A 22,663-nucleotide genomic window follows, 5' to 3' on the forward strand; every position below is an offset into this window, starting at 1 on the left:
TTGTCGTCCCCTTCTCCTCCTGCCCCCAGTCCCTCCCAGCATCAGGGTCTTTCCCAATGAGTCAACTCTGCGCATGAGGTGGCCAAAGTATTGGAGTTTCAGCTTCAGCATCAGTCCTTCCAATGAACACCCAGGACTGATCTCCTTTAGGATGGACTGGTTGGATCTCCTTGCAGTCCAAGGGACTCTCAAGAGTCTTCTCCAACACCACAGTTCAAGAGAATCAATTCTTCGGCACTCAGCTTTCTTCCCAGTCCAACTCTCACATCCATACATGACCACTGGAAAAACCATAGCCTTGACTAGATGGACCTTTGTTGGCAAAGTAATGTCTCTGCTTTCTAGGTTGGTCATAACTTTCCTTCCAAGGAGTAAGCGTCTTCTAATTTCATGGCTGCAATCACCATCTGCAGTGATTTTGGAGCTCAAAAAAATAAAGTCTGACACTGCTTCACTGTTTCCCTATCTATTTGCCATGAAGTGATGGGACCAGATGCCATGATCTTAGTTTTCTGAATGTTGAGCTTTAAGCCAACTTTTTCACTCTCCTCTTTCACTTTTATCAAGAGGCTCTTTAGTTCCTCTTCACTTTTTGCCATAAGGGTGGTGTCATCTGCTTATCTGAGGTTATTGATATTTCTCCTGGCAATCTTGATTCCAGCTTGTGCTTCTTCCAGCCCAGTGTTTCTCATGAGGTACTCTGCATATAAGTTAAATAAGCAGGGTGACAATATACAGCCTTGACATACTCCTTTTCCTATTTGAACCAGTCCATTGTTCCATGTCCAATTCTAACTGTTACTTCCTGACCTGGATAGCACTGAGCTAAATCTTGAGGAAAGTAATGTGAAATATAATGAGCAAGTAGCTATCTCAGTGATGATTATGATCTCACTGGAGCCACGAGTTACCAATGAAGCAGCAGGTTGAAAGTGAAAGTGCTTGTTGCTCAGTCGTGTCTGACTCTTTGCGACCCCATGGACTGTAGACTTCTAGGCTCTTCTGTCCATGGGATTTCCCAGGCAAGAATACTGGAGTGGATTGCCATTCCCTTCTCCAGCGGATCTTCCCAAACCAGGGATTGAACCCAGGTCTCTGACACATTGCAGGCAGATTTTTTAACATCTGAGCCACCCCTCAGCTATTGGCTGCATCTCCTCAAATACAACTTTGAAGAGACCACAGGAGTATAAATAGAAAATACAATATTAATTTATAAAATTATGTCTATGATATAATCTATAAAAGCAAAAAGAGTATTCAGTAGTACCCTAATAAAGAATTTAAAGGACCTAATTGGAAAAAAATTGAGCTGTATTAAAGGTCCAAGTGTTTCGGAGGCAACCTGAGGGTCTATCGTGAAGAATACAGGTAAGTATACTTTGTATGTGCATTTGATAGAATAGTGTACAACAGACAGTAGTGTTATATTGGATTTCCATGTAATACATGGATATATCTCAAAAATATGTTGGAAGATTAAAGTGAGAACTAAAATAAGATTTATAGCACAATATGGGGACTTCCCCAGTAGTCCAGTGGCTGAGGCTTCACCTTCCAATGCAGGGGGTATTTTGATCCCTGGTCCAGGAGGTAAGATCCCACATGCCTCACAGCCAAAAAGTCAAAACATTAAACAGAAGCAATATTATAAAATTTCAATAAAGACTTTAAGAATAGTCCACATTCTTTTTTTTCTTTAAAAAAAGATTCATAGTATGCTATTATTTATGTAATTTAAAGATATAGACATATAAACAGCGTTTTATGCATACACATTAATCTAAACATACATATGCAGGTTGGACTGGAAGGGCATACACTAAATGCACGGAGTGGATACTGGAGAAGGGAAGGAGATGAGAAATGAAGAAGAGCATGAAACACAGAAAATAAAGCAAAAATAATCTGTGGAGGATAAACTTTGGACTTAGGAGAGCGAGGAATTCAGTTCTGCATAGGAAGTGCAGAGAAGTCAAAGATTAGAGTGGTTTGGGAAGACCCAAAAGACTTTTCAAAAAAAAGGTGGGATGTGAATGAATCATGGGTAAAGTAATTAGTGCATAAAGTGACAATGAATTACTTACAGTGTTTCAAAAAAAAAAAAAAATTCTCTCTAGGAGTGAAATCAGAAAGACTCAAAATATAATAGAATACCCTATATATGAAATGCTTGCATGTCAGTGACATTGTATACCTTTCTTTTCTCATCAATCTTATTTTTAAAAACATAAATTCATTAAAAGTGGCTGTTACTGTGAAGCAAAGGTGAACGTCAGTGCTTACTCTTAACAGCTTTTCATATATTAGAGATATTTCCCTGTATTGATTATAAAAAACAAAAATGTAGACTTTTATTAATCTCCTATATTAGTTTTATTTTGGGGGTACTTATTTTTTTAAACAAATTTCATGCACTGTAACTGAGTCTTTGTATTGCTTATGGAAGGTTCTGAAAAGATAAAAATGTAATGATTTGTTAAATTCTCCTTTTAGATATTTTGAGATAAAAAATGAAATTGCCAGGTAGGTAAAGTAAGATGACAGACTTAAGATAAATTATTTTTACACATGGCAACATTGGATCTACCATGACAAGGTAAAATTCAATATAACGATAAATGTTAGCTCTAGCATTTAAACTCAATAAAATCAATTAGTCAAATAGAGAGTGGGAAAGATCTAGCTCTACCGTAATCAATGAGAATAGGATCTGGGGTATTTCATTAACCGCAGGCTTTCTCTAAGGCTATAATATGATGTGTCTTCTACACAAGTTACCCAACATTTTGCCTACGTTAGTCAAAGTGCAACTGGTAAGCCGTAGGCATCAACACTTACTGTACTTTATGCTGGTCAGATATTATCTGGATGATTATGTCCAATGCTAGATACCAAAATCTTTTTAAAGATTTGTTTTGCTGTAAAGATAATACATACTGAAAAAAAGATTTACAATATCCAGTAATCACACGAGAAGACTCCATATCATTAGTCATTAAGAAATGCAAATCAAAGTAATTATGAAATACTACTTCAAACCATTAGAATGGGTATAATAAAAATGATGGACAATTACAAGTGTTGTTAAGAATGCAGAGAAAATTAAACATTTATAAATTGCTGGTGAAAGTGTAAAAAGGTATACTTACTTTGAGAAAACATTTTGACAGTTTCTTAAAATAGACTTATATAACCCAGCAATTTGACTCTTAAGAGTTTATCCATGAGAAATAAAAATATCTTTTCACACAAAAAATCATTTACAAAGATACACATAGCAACAGTACTCAAAAAATGGAAACAAACTAATGTCCATCAACTGATGAATGGATTTTTTTTTATAAAAAGGCAACTATGTGAGATGATGAATGTATTAATTAACCTGTGACCATCATTTTGTAAACTATATATGTATATTAAATCATCATATTGTACACCTTAAATATATATTATTTTATTTGCCAAGTATACCTCATTAAACCTGAAATATTAATTTAAAGAACTTGTGAACAGGTAAATAGTTCAGTATCTACCCATACAATGAAGTACTATTTGGAAATAAAAAAGAAAGTCAAAGTACCAGTACCAGTACATGCTACATACATAAATGAACCTCAAAAACATGTTCAGTGAAAGAAGATACACACAGAATACTATATATTGTATGATTTCACTTACATGAGAAGTCCAAAAATGAAAATATGTAAAGACAGAAAGTAGATTGGTGTTTGCACAGAGTGGGAGGGGGAAATTGGGAGTTGCTATAAATGGGCTCAAGATTTCTTTTTAGGATGATGGAAATGTTCTAAAGTTAGATTGTGATAGTTTACAGTTCTGTCAATAGGCTAAAATGCATTGAAGTATATACTTGAAATGAGTGAACTTTATGGTATATAATTACATCTCAGTAAGTTCACTGAAAAAGACAAAAAACATACAAACTCTAGGGACATAAAACATAAGAAAATAAAATAAAAAACAATAAGAAATAAAACATAAACAAAAATCTACCAAATTCCATCATCTAGAATGACCACGATCAACGCTTGGGGAATATCATTCTAAACATCTATGCACACTGACAACTAGAGGAAGAGAGTGTTAGGCAATGGGAGAAAAATAATTTTGCACATGGAACCATAAAAATTTTTGGTTAAATTTAAATAGGATATTGTTTGAATTTAATGGAATTAGTGCAAGTCAGAAATAAAAAGATAGAAAAAAAGGGCAATGGATATGCATGTGTCCCATAAGAGGAATCCTGAGTCACTAATAACAATATGAGGAGATAAATGTTCAACCTGACCAGCGATCAGAGAAGAATCAGATGTATAGAGCATCACTGAGATGTTACATCATATCATCAGACTGGCAAAAACTCTAAAGTCTGACAGTACCAAGTGCTGATAAGCATGGTTTGAAACAAATTCAACAGATTTCTAAAGAGCACACCATCCAACAAAACACAGAATACATATTCTTCCCAGGAGCACATGGGATATTTTCCATGATAACCATATGCTAAGCCATAAGGCAAGCCATAATAAATGTAGAAGGACTGACATTATACAAAGTACGTGCTCTATCCACAATAGGATGAAATTAGAAAGCAGTAAACCGCAATTTGGGAAATTCTTAAATATGTGGAAATTAAACAACAAACTCCTAAATAAACACAAGGTCAAATGTGGGGAGGGAGGTGGGCTGGGGGTTCGAGATGAAGGGGGACACATGTATACCCATGGCCGATTCATGCTGATGTATGGCAAAAACCATCACAATACTGTAAAATAATTTTCCTCCACTTAAAGTAAATAAATTAAAAAAAAAAAAAAAGAAGTTACCAAGGAATTTAAAAATACTTTGAGGTGAATGAAAATAAAACACAACATACCAAAACTTAAGGATGTAACTATGGTAGTATTTAGAGGGTAATTAATAAATGTAAAAAAGAAGATCTCAAATCAATACCCTATATTGCTGCTGCTGTTGTTCAGTTGCTAAGTTGTGTCTGACTCTTTGCGACCTCAGAGACTGTAGCCCTCCAGGCGCCTCTGTCCATGGGATTTCCCAGGCAAGAATACTGGAGTGGGTTGCTATTTCCCTCTCCAGGGGATCTTCTGGATCCAGGAATCAAACCCATGTTTCCTGCATTGGCAGGAAATTTCTTACCACTGAGCCACAAGGGAAGTTCTATCTTTTCACCTTGGAAACTAGAAAAAGAAGAGAAACCCAAACCAAAAGGAAACAGAAGGGGAAAAAAAAAAAAAAAAAAAAGGAAACAGAGAAAAGAAATAAAAAGATAGAGTGGAAAATAATAAAATAGAAAAGTATTACAGAAAATAAAACAAAAAAAAATTTTTTTTTTAAAGAGCAAGAAAATTAGGAAACTTTAGTTTGACTGTTCAAGGCAGGGAAAAGAGAGAAGACTTAAATTACTAAAATGAGAATGAAATGAAAGAGGGAAAATCATTACCAACCTTACAGAAATATAAAGAATTAGAAAGAAATACAATGAACAACTGTATATCAAACAGTTAGATAATCTAAATGAGATGCACAAATTTTCAGAAAGACACAAATAACCAAAACTAACTCATAAAGAATTAGAAAAGCTGAATAGACCTATAGCAAGAGGTTGAATTAGTTCAAAAATAAAACAAAACACAACAAAAATACCCTACAATACAACACAACTGAAAAACCCCAACAGCAACTTAAAGGAAAACCCTGGCCTAAATTAGCTTCAACGGCAAATTACACCAAGGGTTTAAAGAATACTTAACATGAATCATTTATACAGTCTTTCCAAAAGTAGAGGAGAAAGAAACACTTTCAACTCATTCTATGAGGGTCAGTATTTCACTGATATGGAAACCAAAGACAATACGAGAAAGAGAGAAAAAGAAAGAAGAGAAGGGAGGAAATAGCAGATCAGTACATCTTATAAATATAAAAGTAAAAGTCATCAATACAATAATAGCAAACCAAACCCAACAACTTAAAAGGGATCATTCCTAAGTGGGATCTATCCCAGGAAGGTAAGCTTGATTTAACACATGAAAACAAATTAATTCATAGACTACATGAATAGAATAAAGGACACAAGCTATATGATCATCTCAATAGATGCTGAAAAAGCATTTGACATAATCCAACACATGTCATGGCAAAAACGGAATAGAAGTAGTATTTAGTATTTCAACCTGAAAAAGATATCTATGCAACACTCATAGCTAACATTATAAAGTGAAGTGAAGTGAAGTCTCTCAGTCATATCTGACTTTTGCAACCTCATGGACTGTAGCCCACCAGGCTCCTCAGTCCATGGTATTTTCCAGGCATGAATACTGGAGTGGGTTGCTGTTTCCTTCTCCAGGGGATCTTCCTGACCCAGGGATCGAACCCGGGTCTCCTGCATTGTAGGCAGACGCTTTACCGTCTGAGCTACCAGGGAAGGCCAGCTAACATTATGCTTAATGGCAAAAGATGAAAACTTTCTCTAAGATCAAGAGCAAGACAAGGATGTTTATTCTTATCACTTCTCTTCAACATGAAGTTTTAAGCAAGGGTAGTTAGACAAGAAAAGGAAATAAAAAGTATTCACATTGGAAGGAAGAAATAATACCCTATTTACCAATGTTGTAATAGTGTGTATAGAAAACCCAAGGAACCCACAAAAATACTATAGAACTAATAAATGATATTGCAGGTATAACTCTGATATATATATATACATATGCAAATTGTATGTCTATATTGAATTGTATTTCTATACAGTAACAATGATCAATGTAAAAAATAAAATTAAGAAAATAATTCCACTTACTATAGCATCAAAAAGGATAAAATACTTAGGAATAGATTTAACGAAAGGGGTATAGATTTAAATAGATAGAAAGACATCCTGGGTTCATTGATTGGAAGACTTTTTACTTTTAAGATGGCAATATTCCCAAAATTGATCTACAGATTCATCACAGTCCTAAGATCTCAGATGCCCTTGTGGTTTTTTTGTTTTGCTTTGATTTTCATTTTTGAAGATATGAACAGGGCATCCCTGGTGGTTCAGTGGTAAAGAATTCACCTGCCAGTACAAAAGACGCAGATTCTATCCCTGGTCTGGAAGATCCCACATGCGGTGGAGCAAATAAGCCTGTGTGTCGCAACTACTGAGACTGTGCTTTAGAGCTCAGGAGCCACAACTACTGAGCCCACATGCCACAAGTACTGAGGCCCCAAGCCCTAGAGCCCCTGCTCCGCAGCAAGAGAAGCCACTGCAACGAGAGGCCCGCCAACTAGAGAGCAGCCCTCACTTACTGCAACTAGAGAAAAGCCTGCATAGCCACAAAGACCCAGCACAGCCAAAAGTAAACAAATAAATAACACTTTTTAAAAGATATGAACAAAAAAAAAATAAATAAAAGATATGAACAAATGAATTCCAAACTTCATATGGAAATACAAGGGCTAGTCAATGAGCATGGCCAAAGTGATCTTGAAAAAAACAGACTTGTAGCACTTACACTTCTCCATTTCAAAACTTCTTACAGAGCTACCGTAATTAACACAATGTGACATTGGCAAAAGAACAGATGAATAGACCAGTGGAATAGAACTGAAAGTCTAGTCTCCACATTTCCAGTCCACTGATTTTCATCATGAGTGCCAGGACAATTGAGTGGGGGAAATGTTAGTCTTTTTAAGAAATGGTACTAGGACAACTGATTATCAATATGCTATCTATCTATCTATCTATATATAGATATATATATAAAGTTAGACCATTATCTTACACCATAGACAAAAAGTAACTCAAAATGAGTTATAGATCTAATTGTGAGAAGTATATGTAAATTTTTATAGCCTTGAATTAGACAATCATCTCTCTTTACAACTCCAAAAGAATAAACAACAAATGAAAAAAATAAGTTGAATTTCACCAAAATTAAACACTTCGTTGCTTCAAAGGGGGCAATCAACAAAGTGAAGAGATAACTCATAGAATGGGAAAAAAATACTTGCAAATCACTTACTTGATAAGGGATCTATATCTAGAAGATATAAAGAAGTCTTAAAATTCAATAATATAAAGACAAATGTTCCAATTAAACATGTGCAAAGGATTTGAACAGACAATTCTTCAAAAAGATATACAAATGGTCAATAAGTATATGGAAAGATTCTCAACATCACTTTTCATTCAGTTCAGTTCAGTCGCTCAGTCGTGTCTGACTCTTTGCGACCCCAGGAATCGCAGCACACCAGGCCTCCCTGTCCATCACCAACTCCCGGAGTTTACTCAAACTCATGTCCATCAAGTCGGTGATGCCATCCAGCCACCTCATCCTTTGTCGTCCCCTTCTCCTCCTGCCCCCAGTCCCTCCCAGCATCAGGGTCTTTCCCAATGAGTCAACTCTGCGCATGAGGTGGCCAAAGTATTGGAGTTTCAGCTTCAGCATCAGTCCTTCCAATGAACACCCAGGACTGATCTCCTTTAGGATGGACTGGTTGGATCTCCTTGCAGTCCAAGGGACTCTCAAGAGTCTTCTCCAACACCACAGTGAAAAAGAATCAATTCTTCGGCACTCAGCTTTCTTCCCAGTCCAACTCTCACATCCATACATGACCACTGGAAAAACCATAGCCTTGACTAGATGGACCTTTGTTGGCAAAGTAATGTCTCTGCTTTTTCATATGCTATCTAAGTTGGTCATAACTTTCCTTCCAAGGAGTAAGCGTCTTTTAATTTCATGGCTGCAATCACCATCTGCAGTGATTTTGGAGCTCAAAAAAATAAAGTCTAAAATAAAAATAAAGACACTTTCAACTGTTTCCCTATCTATTTGCCATGAAGTGATGGGACCAGATGCCATGATCTTAGTTTTCTGAATGTTGAGCTTTAAGCCAACTTTTTCACTCTCCTCTTTCACTTTCATCAAGAGGCTCTTTAGTTCCTCTTCACTTTTTGCCATAAGGGTGGTGTCATCTGCATATGTGAGGTTATTGATATTTCTCCCGGCAATCTTGATTCCAGCTTGTGCTTCTTCCAGCCCAGCGTTTCTCATGATGTACTCTGCATATAAGTTAAGTAAGCAGGGTGACAATATACAGCCTTGTACTCCTTTTCCGATTTGGAACCAGTCTGTTGTTCCATGTCCAGTTCTAATTGTTGCTTTCTGACCTGCATACAGGTTTCTCAGGAGCAGGTCAGGTGGTCTGGTATTCCCATTTCTTGAAGAATTTTCCACAGTTTATTGTGATCCACACAGTCAAAGACTTTGGCATAGTCAATAAAGCAGAAATAGATGGTTTTCTGGAACTCTCTTGCTTTTTTGATGATCCAGTGGATGTTGGCAATTTGATCTCTGGTTCCTCTGCTTTTTCTAAAACCAGCTTGAACATCTGGAAGTTCACAGTTCACGTATTGCTGAAGCCTGGCTTGGAGAATTTTGAGCATTACTTTACTAGCGTGTGAGATGAGCACAATTGTGTGGTAGTTTGGGCATTCTTTGGGATTGCCTTTCTTTGGGATTGGAATGAAAACTGACCTTTTCCAGTCCTGTGGCCACTGCTGAGTTTTCCAAATTTGCTGGCATATTGAGTGCAGCACTTTCACAACATCATCTTTCAGGATTTGAAATAGCTCAACTGGAATTCCATCACCTCCACTAGCTTTGTTCATAGTGATGCTTTCTAAGGCCCACTTGACTTCACATTCCAGGATGTGTGGCTCTAGGTGAGTGATCACCCCATCGTGATTATCTGGGTCGTGAAGATCTTTTTTGTACAGTTCTTCTGTGTATTCTTGCCACCTCTTCTTAATATCTTCTGCTTCTGTTAGGTCGATACCATTTCTGTCCTTTATCGAGCCCATCTTTGCATGAAATGTTCCCTTGGTATCTCTAATTTTCTTGAAGAGATCTCTAGTCTTTCCCATTCTGTTGTTTTCCTCTATTTCTTTGCATTGATCGCTGAAGAAGACTTTCTTATATCTCCTTGCTATTCTTTGGAACTCTACGTTCAAATGGGAATATCTTTCCTTTTCTCCTTTGCTTTTGGCTTCGCTTCTTTTCACAGCTATTTGTAAGGCCTCCTCAGACAACCATTTTGCCTTTTTGCATTTCTTTTCTACGGGGATGGTCTTGACCCCTGTCTCCTGTACAATGCCACGAACCTCCATCCATAGTTCGTCAGGCACTCTGTCTATCAGATCTAGTCCCTTAAATGTATTTCTCACTTCCACTGTATAGTCAAAGGGATTTGATTTAGGTCATAAGGAAATGCAAATCAAAGCCACAAGATATCACTTCATACCCACTATTGATTCCTGTAATAAAAAGGTCATAAAAAAATAATCGCTGGTGAGAATGGGGAGAAAGCAGAATCCTCACACACTGCTGATTGGAATATAACTTTGGAAAACAGTTGGTCAGTTCCTCAAAAAGATAAACATAAAGTTACCATGTGACTCCCCCAGCACTTTCACTCCTAGATATATTCTCTCCCCAAATTAAAACATAGCCACACAAAAACTTGTACACAGATGTTCATGACTTCTTTATTCAGAATATCCAAAAGTAGAAACAGCCCAAATGTTCATAGACTGATGAATGAATAAATTAAATATGTGACTGATCTATCACGGAATATTATTTGGCAATAAAAAGAAATGCAGCACTAATACATGCTAACAACATAGGTAAACCTTGAAAACATTATGTTAAGTGAGAGAAACCATTCAAAAAAGAACACATTTTATCTGAGCTAATTTATGTGAAAAGTCCAGAATAGGCAAATCTATAGTTTTTCCGGTAGTCATGTACAGACGTGAGAATTGGACTATAGAGAGTGCTGAGCGCTGAAGAACTGAACTGTGGTGCTAGAGAAGACTCTTGAGAGTCCCTTGGACTGCAAGGAGCTCAAACCAGTCAATCCTAAAGGAAATCAGCCCTGGATATTCACTGGAGGGACTGTTGCTGAAGCTGAAGCTCCAATATTTTGGCTACCCGATGCAAAGAGCTGACTCACTGGAAAAGACTCTGATGCTGGAAAAGGTTGAGGGCAGGAGGAGAAGGGGGCGACAGATGATGAGATGGTTGGATGGCATCACTGACTCACTGGACATGAGTCTGAGTAAACACCAGGAGATAGTGAAGGACAGGGAAGCCTGGCATGCTGCAGTCCATGGGGTTGCAAAGAGTCAGACTTACTTAGCCACTGAACAACAACAAAATAGAGACTGAAAATAGATTAGTGGTTGTTTAGGACTAGGGGTGGGCTGGAAGGATTAGGGAGTACTGATGAGAGATTGTTAAGGATACAGTGTTTCCTTTCAGGGTGATGAAAATATTTTAAAATTGATGGTGGTGATGGTTGCAAAACTCTGTGAATATACTAAAAACTATTGAATTGCACACTTTTTTCCCACTAAAATAAAACTTTTACTTAAAAAAAAAGTAGAACCAAAAGGTAGACGTCAAAAACTTATGTTATTTCACTTTGAGAAAGAACTTTCCAGTAATTAGATATACCTGAAAATGAAATGGGCTGTCTTTGAGTTGCCAAGCTCTCTGTGGGTAACCAATAAGTATTCAAATGGTAGCTCTTAATTATCAGTGTAAATTCTCAACCCTTCGTTTCCAGATGTACGTGCTCCTGGAGCTGGCTATACCACCCTTCACCCAAAGAAGACCCTTACCCAAAAATGGTGTTACCAGGGTGTCTTCAGCTTCACCCAAATATCTAGAAACTCAGCCTACTGGAGAATTCTAAGAAACTGTATAGACCATACTGCAGAGTCATCCCAACTGAAGGCTGAAGAAGTTGGGTTATTGATCTACCAACTTCCTTTCCATCACTTGTTGAGGGCTGCTCTGGGGCATTAACTCTTGGCAATTCCAGCTTGTCCTGTATATGGGCCAAATCTATTTCTGAAGCCAGAACAGGCAGGGAGTTGCAGATGTTCATATAAATAGCCTTTGGGTAGAGAGTGAATGTCAGGGGCCAGCATCTGCTGCAACACCCAGTGTCTAACTATAGCCCAGATGTCTGTTCTGGGGCACCAGACCTATACAGGCAACTAGTCACTAGCTTTCCCCACCTATATCCATGAGCAGGGAGATAGGACTCCAGTGGGGAGTAAACTAGCCCTGGCCTCCACGTATTACTCTCCAAAGGCATCTCAAATTCAACCTGCCCAACATGAGATTCATTGCTGCCTCTTCCAATCCATTCCTCTTTTTGTATTCCTGTCTATGTAGATGGCCACTCAAGTTCTCAACCCAGAGACCTTCCTTGACTTTTATATATCCCCAACATCCAATCATACCATACTTGCCAGAGCCACCTTCTACCTTTCTGGACTTTTCTCAGTCAGCTATGTTTTAAAATACATTATTTATTTAAATGGGCACGCAACTAAACTAGAAAGGGGCCTTGATGATTTTCTTGGTGGCTTTCAAGATGAATGTCTGTGGTACAGTGATTGTATTTGTTGCCTTCGTCTTTCTGCCCAGCAAGTCTGGAAGCCCTTTGAGTGCAGGCACCACACCTCATGTTTTTCTAACTTCCAGACTGAGACAGGGCCCCGATTCCAGTAACCCATGTGTGTGCGGGTCTGCTCACAACATTAGGTACTGCAGGCACAGGGGCCTGGACTCACAAACCTTTTGGAGGCCCTTTAATTTTTTAAAATCAGAAGGAAGATGAACAGAACATAGTAAAAATAGTGTATAGTAATGAATCCAGCCTGGATTATATTTGCCTTTAGACCCACACAGTTGTGAAATACAATTGTTAATATGTTTTGGTTCATTTTGTGGTTAAAGGGGCCCAGAATGACAAGAATGGCTGGAGCCCATGAGGGGGATATTTCAGTCTGGGTCTTTAGGTCAACATCACCTTCTCAGCATGAAGCTGAAGTTTCTGGGCCTGTTGGGGGCTGCGCTACTGTTGTCCCTTTTTATTTATGCTTGAAAGAATAGCTCAGTGAACTGTGTATTCTGCCTTATCCTACCTCCCTTTAAGACTCCAGGACAAAAATAGCCCCAAAGCCTTTTGGACTGGTTGAACTGAAGATAAGTTTAAATTTAAGAGGCTCTTAGCTTCAAACATGGGAGATAAGATGAAAAAAAATCCAGACAGTCTACTTTAGTTCTATCCCAATCAAACTTTTATTTCAAAGAACTATTTAAAGGACCTGACATATGTGAAACACAAAACTCTTTTTTTAAACCTTCAGGGATATGACAAAGAGCCTGAAATGAGACCTTCTTCCCACAGCCTCAGATACCCTGTGAGTGCCAAGGTATGGGCTATGAACCCAGGGAGGGCAGCTCTGTTTTGCCTGCCCTCAGGCCATCTGGTATACAAATTGTGTGTTTCCTGGACTCCCTGCAAGTTGCAAGCTGCAAGCATTTGCCTGCAAATCAGGTTGAAATGAACAAAGGCAGCCTCGAAGGGGGATGTCTCAGAGGGCATTGCAGGCCAAGGGATGTGTGTAATGTGGGGTGGGTAAGGATGGAGTGGAGCAGGTTGGGGAGGCAGAAAGTTGTTGCTAGGCAACCAGCCCTCATGCCTTTGTAAATGTGGATATATTTTGTTTGAAGCAGCAGCTGGCCGCCACCACCTTCTTTTCTCTCCCTCCTCCTATTTATACCCAGAATGTAGACCTGATCTAGAACTCTCTGAGAGGTCCTGGGAAGATGGAGTAGGGAGCTGACTGAGGCTTTAGAAGACAGGTGCACATGAAAAGGCAAATGATTTTACAGCTCAGGATAGATCTGGATGTTGATACATATGAACCAGGATCTTAGGCAAGTGTACTTAATCTCTCTGACACTCAGATGCCTCTGTTGGAAACCTAGAGACACAACTCTCTGGCAGGAATGTTGTGAAGATTAGAAACAGTGCATGCAGAGGACCCAGCCCAGGACTTGGCACATAGTAGATGCTCAGTAATCGACAGTGAGTGTGAAGAGCATGGGTTCAGTCACCAGACTGCCACGTCCCAGCTCTGCCACTTATTAGCTATGTGACCTCGGGCATAAACTTAAACTTCAGTACCTTCACTTTTTTTTTTCATCTGTAAAATAGGGGATAATGATAGTACTTACAGGGTTGTTTTGAAATGCATTAATAATGCAAAGTGTTTAGAACAGTGCCTGATCCACAGTAAGCACTCAGTACATGCCAACGATGAATTGTAGCACCATATATACCATGTCTGAGTGCACCTGCAGACCAGGTGCTAGGGAAGCGAACTTGTAGGAGCTCCTTTTTAAGAGGATTTTGATTGCGGCCAGTGGTGACTGAAGAGAAGGTTGTTACTCTGGTACCTTGAGAGCTGCCAAAAATAAAAGTTGCTCAGTCATGTCTGACTCTTTGCAAGCCCATGGACTGTAGCCTGCCAGGCTCCTCTGTCCATGGGATTCTCCAGGCAAGAATACTGGAATGGTTGCCATTTCCTTCTCCAGGGGATCTTCCCAACACAGGGATCGAACCCAGCTGTCCTGAACTGCAGGAGGATTCTTTACTGCCTGAGTCACCAGGGAAGCCCCTTGAGAGAGGTATATGTGTTAATTAAGCAAGGATTTTAGCAGAGTCCAGACTCTGATAAACTGCATAACTTTGGGAAAATTACTTAAGCTATTTTAGCTATAAGAGACTATTTTGTAAAATGGGTATAATCAGGATCCCTGTCCCATCTGGTGGTTATGAGGATTAAACTAGGTGACTTGTCAGGTGCTCAGCATAAATGCCTGGCCCAGAGTAAGTAGTCAAAATCTGGCAGCTGATATCATTTCTAGAAAGAGAGAGAGAAGAAAGAGAGCAGCATGGGGCCTGTGTCCAATCCAACAGAGTCACGACAGGAAAGAGCTGCAGAAAAAAGCTGAAGATGCTGTTTTTGCAGAGCTCTGTCTTTGAGGGGGTGAGATGGATGAGCTAAGGCACCAACAAAGCCACTTTGGCCTCCAGGCAACCAACAGTGACTCAGGCTAGGAGAGGTGTTCTTTTATCTTCACTGTGGGCCATCACAACTGACCATTTGGGGACTGTGAGGGTTGGTGGTGGTGGTTTAGTCTCTAAAGTCATGTCAGACTCTTGTGACCCCATGGACTGTAGCTCGCCAGGCTCTTCTGTCCATGGGACTTCTCAGACAAGAATACTGGAGTGGTTGCCATTCCTTCTCCAGGGGATCTTCCCGACCCAGGGACTGAACCTGCATCTCATGCATTTCAGGAGGATTTTTCTACTGCTGAGACACCAGTGTTGAGACCTTGGGTGTTAAGAGGCAGCATTCTTAGTACAGACATTGGAGTTCTCAGTGAGAGGGGTTTCAGGAATGGAGGTGAAGCTCCCAAGAAGGAAAACCTCAGAAGTTATGTGATAATGGGGGCCATATAAGCAGATGGGGATCAGACTGGTGAACTTTCTTATAATGATGACTACTATTAGCACCCCATCTGGTAGATACAACCAGATGTTTTTCCAAAGAATGCATACAGATGGTCAATAGGTACATGAAAAATGCTCAGCATCACTAATCACCAGGGAAATACACATCAAAATCACAATGAGATATTACTTCACACCTTTTAGTATCTAGTGTTAGTCGTCCAGTTGTGTCTGTCTCTTTGCAAGCCCATGGACTGTAGCCCACCAGACTCCTCTGTCCGTGGGATCCTCCAGGCAAGAATACTAGAGTAGCCATGCCCTCCTCCAGGGCATCTTTCCAACCCAGGGATTGAACTCAGGTCTCCTGCACTACAGGCAGATTCTTTACTTCCTGAGCTACCAGCGTTAGTATGGCTGCTATAAAAAAGATAATATATAACAAGTGTTGGAGAGGATGTGGAGAGAAAAGGGAATCCTTGTATACTGTTGGTGGGAATGTAAATTGGTGTGACCATTCTGGAAAATGGTATGGAAGTTCCTCAAAAAATTAAAAATAGAACTACCATATCATTCAGTAATTCCATTTTTGAGTATTTAATCTGAAGAAAATGAAAACACTAACTTGAAAAGATACATGTGCCCTCATGTTTACTGTAGCATTGTTTAAAACAGCCAAGATATGGAAACAACCTTAGTGTTCATAGATGGATGACTGGATGAAGGAAATGTGAATATATATATATAGAGAGAGAGAATAAATATATATCACACACATACACACACAATGAAATATTATTCAGCTGTAAAAAAGAATGAAGTCTTGCCATTTGTGACAATATGGATGAGCTTTGAGGACAAATACTAAGTGAACTCAGTCAGGAAGAGAAAGACAAGTACTGTATGATTTCACTTACATATAGAATCTAATAAATAAATAAACATACCAAGCTTATAGATGCAGAGAGCAGCACACCAAGCTTATAGATGCAGAGAACAGACGGTGGATGAAGGGATCAAAGGGTACAAACTACCGGTTACATGATAAGTAAGTTGTGGGGGTGTAATGTACAATATGGTGATGTTAATAATAATGCATTGCATATTTGAAAGTTGCTAAGAAAGTAGGTCTCTAAGAAAATGTGGTGTGAAAGCATTCAGTGATTGTTCTCCTGAGTCTAGCTCCTTTTTATTTCTTTTTCTTTTCTTTTTTTTTTAATAGGGGAATTACTGCTTTATAAATCTGTGTTGGTTTCTGCCACACAACAGTGTGAATCAGCTGTTAAGTATACATCCTTTTTATTTCTTGACTCAGCTTCGTGGCATGATCCTGCCTCTGGGTTTCAATAGCACCTTGTACGTTGGCACCAGCCAGACGACTCTTGACTGCAAAACCCAGATAGCCCTTGAACTCTCATGAACAATCTCAAACTATCTTGAACAATAAGGAAACTGGCTCATGTAGTTTAGAAGTCTAAAGGTAAGGTAGGTTTCAGGATCAGCTGTAGCCAATCTGGGCATGATACTCTCTACAGGAAGAGAAATGGGGCTACTTCCGATGGCATTCCCTGAAGAGTGAGATTGTCCCAGAAGGCCCCGCCCAAACCTCTCTTTACAGCTCATTTTCCCAAAGTGGTCATATACCTATCCTAAAGCCAACTGTTTGCCAGGTGAGTGAGCTTACCTTTAGATCAAAGATTCTCAGCTAGGGGTGATTTTGCTCCCCACTCACCCATGGCCAGGACATTTAGTAATATCTGGAGATATGTTTATTTGTCACTGCTGGAGGGTCAAAGGAGTGTGTGTCACTGGCATATACTGGGCAGAGGCCAGGGATGCTGCTAAACACCCTATAAAGCACAGGGCATTCTCCCACAATAATGATCCAGGCTAAAATGTTAATAGTGCCAAAATCAAGAAACCCTGTTTTAGACTAATCAGCCTGCACTTGGAGCTTGGAGTGCAGGTAGCAGCCATGAAGGCAGGGATGGATGAGCAGTGGCCACCTAAACAAACTGAGACTCACTTGGGGAAAAGAAGGGGAAAATGGGTCCTGAGTCAACAACCAACCAGCTATACTGCAACTTTGCTCCTAGGAGCACTTATCTCATGGTGTGGCTGTTCTTTATTTATCCTGTGTTAGTTTCCTATTGCTAGATAACAAATTGGCAAACACTTAGCATTGTAAAGCAACACAGGTTTATTACCTCACAGTTTCTGCAGGTCAGAAGTCTGTACATAGTGGCCTGGATGCTCTGCTCAAGGTCTCACTGGGCTGAAATCCAAGTGTTGATTAAGGCTGCAGGTCTCCTCTGGGGTCCTCTTCCAAGCTCATCCTTGTGGTTGAATTCATCTCCTAGAGGTTATAATATTCTGTTTCCTTGCTGGCTTGTTAGCTGGGGGCCATTCATAGCATTTAGTGGTCACACACACTCCTTACCACATGGCCAGCAAAGGTGCATCAGATCCTTCCCATGCCCTGACTTAAACTCTCCCACCAGTCATCAAAAACTCTCTGCTTTTAAAGTGCTCATGTGATTAGATCAGGTCCATTCAGATAATTTCTCTTTCTCAAGTTCAACTGATCTGGAACCTTGACTACATTGACCAAATCCCATCACATCATCACCTATATTAGTGTTTGGACGACTAATTGGGAAAATGTTAAGTGTATCCTAAGAAGCATCTTTATGTTCCTGGCTTTTAGCAGGGTACCGGGCAAACAATTTTTTTTCCCAATAAACATTGCTTGAATAACTAAAGAAAAGAATAAGACAAACTCATTTCCTTTGGTGGGGGATAGAATTACTAGATTGGTCACTCAGGGGCATGTTATGAAGGGAACTGCACAATCTCGGAATTAGAAGATACATGTGGTCATACAGGAATCTGTCCATCACTCCAGGAATCCATGTATTCACAGTGTGGGGTTCATCAGATCAGTTCTCCCTGGTTCTGAGCTCTGTATTACTTTTACAATGCAGACTAATTTTCTGCATCGCCTCTTGGGCAGAACTGGCAAGCTGCTGACTCATATTGAACTGCAGCTCACTTAAAGCTTTCCTGCATTAACTGGTATTGTGCCAGGTCTCATTGTTGTACTTGGGCAGATTTTATGCCACTTCCTTCCCACTCATTCTTCTGCTGTGGGTTCCGGCCCATTATTTCAATCTTTAGGAGACCTTTGGGAAATTCTGATTTTATAATTTGCCTCCTTGACTCTCCTGACATGATAATACTTGAAAATACAATGAGTCCATTTTCTTTGCCTTTGTCCAAATAGTTTATAAGAATGTTGAATGAGACTTTCAAAACCCTGAGGCATGTTATTGCTTTCAAGTTGACGACACTGATTTAATCAACGTCTTGCATAAAGGTTGCTCAACCTATGATGAATCAACTTTTTTTTTTCCTGGCTGAGCGGCATGTGAGATCTTAGTTCCCTATACAGGGTACAGGACCAGGGATTGAACTGGTGCTCCCTACAGTGGGAGCACGGACTCTTAACCATTGGACCATCAGGGAAGCCCCCTGAATCAACTCTATTTCTCTATCATATCTAAAAGGCTATTATGAAAGACTTAAATGTTTGGTTAAACCTAAACTATTCAGTATACATTCACATATACCCCTAGGAAATATAATAGACATCTTTTGCAAGCAGGTACATCCACGTATTAGAAAATTCTTTTCCAAATTCTCAGTTATGCTGTGCCTTGAAGTACTTCGTATTGTTCTTGTGTAGAGACATAGACATACTGTAACCTCCACACTTTATCAATTGCCTGCTAATATTTTCTCAGTAGCAGTTGAGTTTCATTGATTTATATTGATTTATCAATATAAGCTGGCAAGCATTTCCACTTCCTTGTCTCCATGGCTAATGGAAATTTCCACTTGGGAGAAGAAGCGACTGTTCTGACTTGTAAAGATGAAAGTTTGGGCCGAAGAGTGGGAGCAAATGATGTGACCACCAGGTGAAGGGATTCTCTTTGAGCCACCTGGTTATTTCTCATGTTTTTCTCTTCGACCAATTATTTACATTTGTAGCTTTCCCAACTCTTCTTAATGATCACACTTTGAAAACGTGAAAGTGTTCGCCGCTCAGTCGTGTCTGATCCCTTCGACGATAGCACCAGGCTCCTCTGTCCATGGAACTCTCCAGGTAAGAATACCAGAGTGGGTAGCCATTCCCTTCTCCAGGGCATCTTCCTGACCCAGGGATCGAACCCAGGTCTCCTGCATTGCAGGGAGATTCTTTACTGTCTGAGCCATGAGGGAAGCCCAATTATCACACTTTGTTAGTTACTCTGTTATGTCTGACTCTTTGCAATCCCATGGACTGTAGCTCACTAGGTTCTTCTGTCTATGGAATTCTCCAGCAAGAATACTGAAGTGGGTTGCCATTCCCTTCTCCAGTGGATCTTCCAGGCAAGAATACTGGAGTGGATTGCCATTTGTTTCTCCAGGGTCTCTTCCAGACCAGGGATTGAACCCAGGTCTCCTGCATTACAGACAGATTCTTTACTGCCTGAGCCACCAGGGAAGCCCATCACACTTTAAGGGAATCAAATTCTCTTGTTCACAGGAAAAGGTTGGGTCTCTGTGAATGGGAGTTTCCTATTACTCTATAGGGTTCTCTTTCAATGCAAGATTGGATGCTCCAGGACCCCTGAATTCACCAGTAATGGTATAGAGAAAGAGTTGTACTTTATAATCTCTTAGAAGGTCTATGAACTTAGGAAGGAGAGACAGTGGGAAAAATTTAACTGTGTAGTGAGACCTCAAGAGAGCCCTCAGTGACCCCTGACTTCTGGTATCCACATTCTTGTGTATTCTCCCACCATATTTGTATGAAGGTAAGTCTGTGTGACCAGTGGACTATAGCAGAAGCAACAGTATGTCACTTCTAAGATGAGGTTATAAAAGTCATTGCAGTTTCCATCTTGGTCACTAAAATCTTTGGCCAAGCCCTTGAGGGAAAGTCAGCTGCCAGCTGTGAGCAGACTACAAAGAAGACTGTGTGATGGAGAATGGCGTCTCTGACCATAGCCAGTGGGGAAACAAGTTCTCTTGCTGACAGCCACGTGAGGGACTTGTGAGTGGATCCTCCATTCCTGATCAAGCCTTCAGATGACGATATTTTCATGAGAAACCCTGACTGGAAGCACCCAGCCAAGAATCTCTTGGGTTCCTGATCCCCAGAAACTACATCAGATAATACATTTTGTTGTTTTGAGATAATTCATTATACAGCAGTAGAAAACTTATACACTAGGAGATGCTGAATATGTTGTTTGGGTTTCCTTAGGGAAAGTGAATAAAATGCTAAATTCCCAGAAAACAGTAAAAGACTAGTTAATTTCTTAGGTCAGCACTCTAGAGAATATTGCTATGACTTATATAGATAGGCCTTTTACCATTTTTTAAAATGTCAATAATGATAATTGTCCTTTGTTAAACCACACACACATATTCACACAGGAAGTAAAAAGCACAAGTACCTATTCTATTCTTATCTTATTCCTCAGAAGCAACTGCTGATATCAGTTAGGTTTTTATCTTTCTAAATCTTTCCCGTCAATTATAATCACAGACATATACAATTACAAAACCCAGTTTGTGTGTATTGTGTGTGTATTTGACAAATGTCTTTATCATTTAACATTCATATCACATATTCTTTGACAACGATGATTTAATCAACATGCTTCGCATAAGGGTTGCTCAATCAACCCTTCGCATAAGGGTTGATTTGATAACAAATCAACTTTTGTTTTTTGGCTGTATTGCATGTGAGATCTTAGTTTCCCGACCAAGGGGAACAAACATTTTATCGTTTAACATTTATATCATATGTTCTTTCAACGCCAATAGACTTGGCTCCAATATAATTGTTCTAAAAGGTTATATTATATTCTGTGCCATGCTATGCTTAGTCGCTCAGCTGTGTGCAACTCTCTGTGACCCCATGGACTATAGCCTTCCAGGTTCCTCTGTCCATGGGGATTCTCCAGGAAAGAATACTGGAATGGGTTGCCATGCCCTCCACCAGGGGATCTTCCCAACCCAGGGATCAAACCCAGGTCTCCCACACTGCAGGCAGATTCTTTACCATCTGAGCCACCAGGGAAGCACAAGAATACTGGAGTGGATAGACTATTCCTTCTCCAGGGGGTATCCCTTCTCCCTTCTTCCTGACCCAGGAATTGAACTGGGGTCTCCTGCATTGCAGGCAGATTCTTTACCAGCTGAGCTACCCAGGAAGCCCCATATTATATTCCAATAGTGTGGTATTCTATACTTTATTTAAGTAACAGTTCATCACTAATTATTTATATTGTTTATTAATGTATTTATTTGCCATTACACACAAGGCCATGATAAAACATCTTTGAGCACTAGTACAAATATCTGTAGGATAAAATTTCAGAAGTGGAATTGAGGATTAAAAGGTATACAGATCTAAAGGTTTGGTAGATGATACCTAATTGTTTTTTATAAAGTGAAGTGAAAGTTGCTCGGTCATGTCCAGCTGTTTGTGACCCCATGGACTATAGCCCATGGAATTCTCCAGGCCAGAATACTGGAGTGGATAGCCTTTCCCCTCTCCAAGGTATCTTCCCAACCCAGGGATAGAACCCAGGTCTCCCACATTGAAGGCAGATTTTTTACCAGCTGAGCCACCAGGAAGCCCCAAGAATAGTAAAGTGGGTAGCCTATCCCTTCTCCAGAGGATTTTCCCAACCCAGGAATCAAACCAGGGTCTCCTGCATTGCAGGCAGATTCTTTACCAACTGAGCTATTAGGGAAGCTCATAAATTTTCTTTTTCTTTCTTTTATAAATGTTGTCCTTATTTCTTTCCCCACTAACATATTTTTGTATCCTAACACTAGATAGTAATGATTTCAACACTTTCTGCTAATTTGATGGGCAAAAGTTTGCAGCTTATTTAAATTTGCATATTCCTGATTTTTTATAAGAAATCTACAATTGTTTGAATTATTTTCTTATAGACGGTGTGTCATCTTTCTGGCTGCTTTCAATAGTTTTTTTCATCTTGGTTTTTAGCAGTTTGATTATGATATGTCTAGCCATGGATTTTTTGTGTTTTTCCCATTTGGAGTTCTCTGAGATTCTTGAATCTGTAGGTTTTTGTCTTCTGCCAAATATGGGAAGTTGTCCGTCATTATTTTTTCTATTATTTTTTTTCTGCCTTGTATTTTTTTCTCTTCTTCTGAGACTTGAATGACACAAATATTA

The 22,663-nt window shown here is 39.5% G+C and overlaps 1 protein-coding gene and 1 non-coding gene across 2 annotated transcripts; both read right to left on the reverse strand.

Annotated features, from left to right (window-relative positions):
- Positions 1-6,387: 6,387 nt before the first annotated feature.
- Positions 6,388-6,460, reverse strand: TRNAC-ACA (transfer RNA cysteine (anticodon ACA)). Its single transcript has one exon. It is a non-coding gene; the product is annotated as a tRNA-Cys (tRNA).
- A 2,799-nt stretch (positions 6,461-9,259) lies between these two features.
- LOC133041719 (uncharacterized) lies at positions 9,260-9,943 on the reverse strand (the record flags this gene model as incomplete). Its single annotated transcript, XM_061122701.1, has 1 exon — positions 9,260-9,943. A coding segment is annotated over exon 1 (684 nt), but the record flags the coding sequence as incomplete, so codon positions are not given.
- Between the last annotated feature and the right edge of the window lie 12,720 nt (positions 9,944-22,663).

The sequence above is a fragment of the Dama dama genome, chromosome 20 (genome assembly GCF_033118175.1).
Source record: "Dama dama isolate Ldn47 chromosome 20, ASM3311817v1, whole genome shotgun sequence".
Lineage (NCBI taxonomy): Eukaryota > Metazoa > Chordata > Mammalia > Artiodactyla > Cervidae > Dama > Dama dama.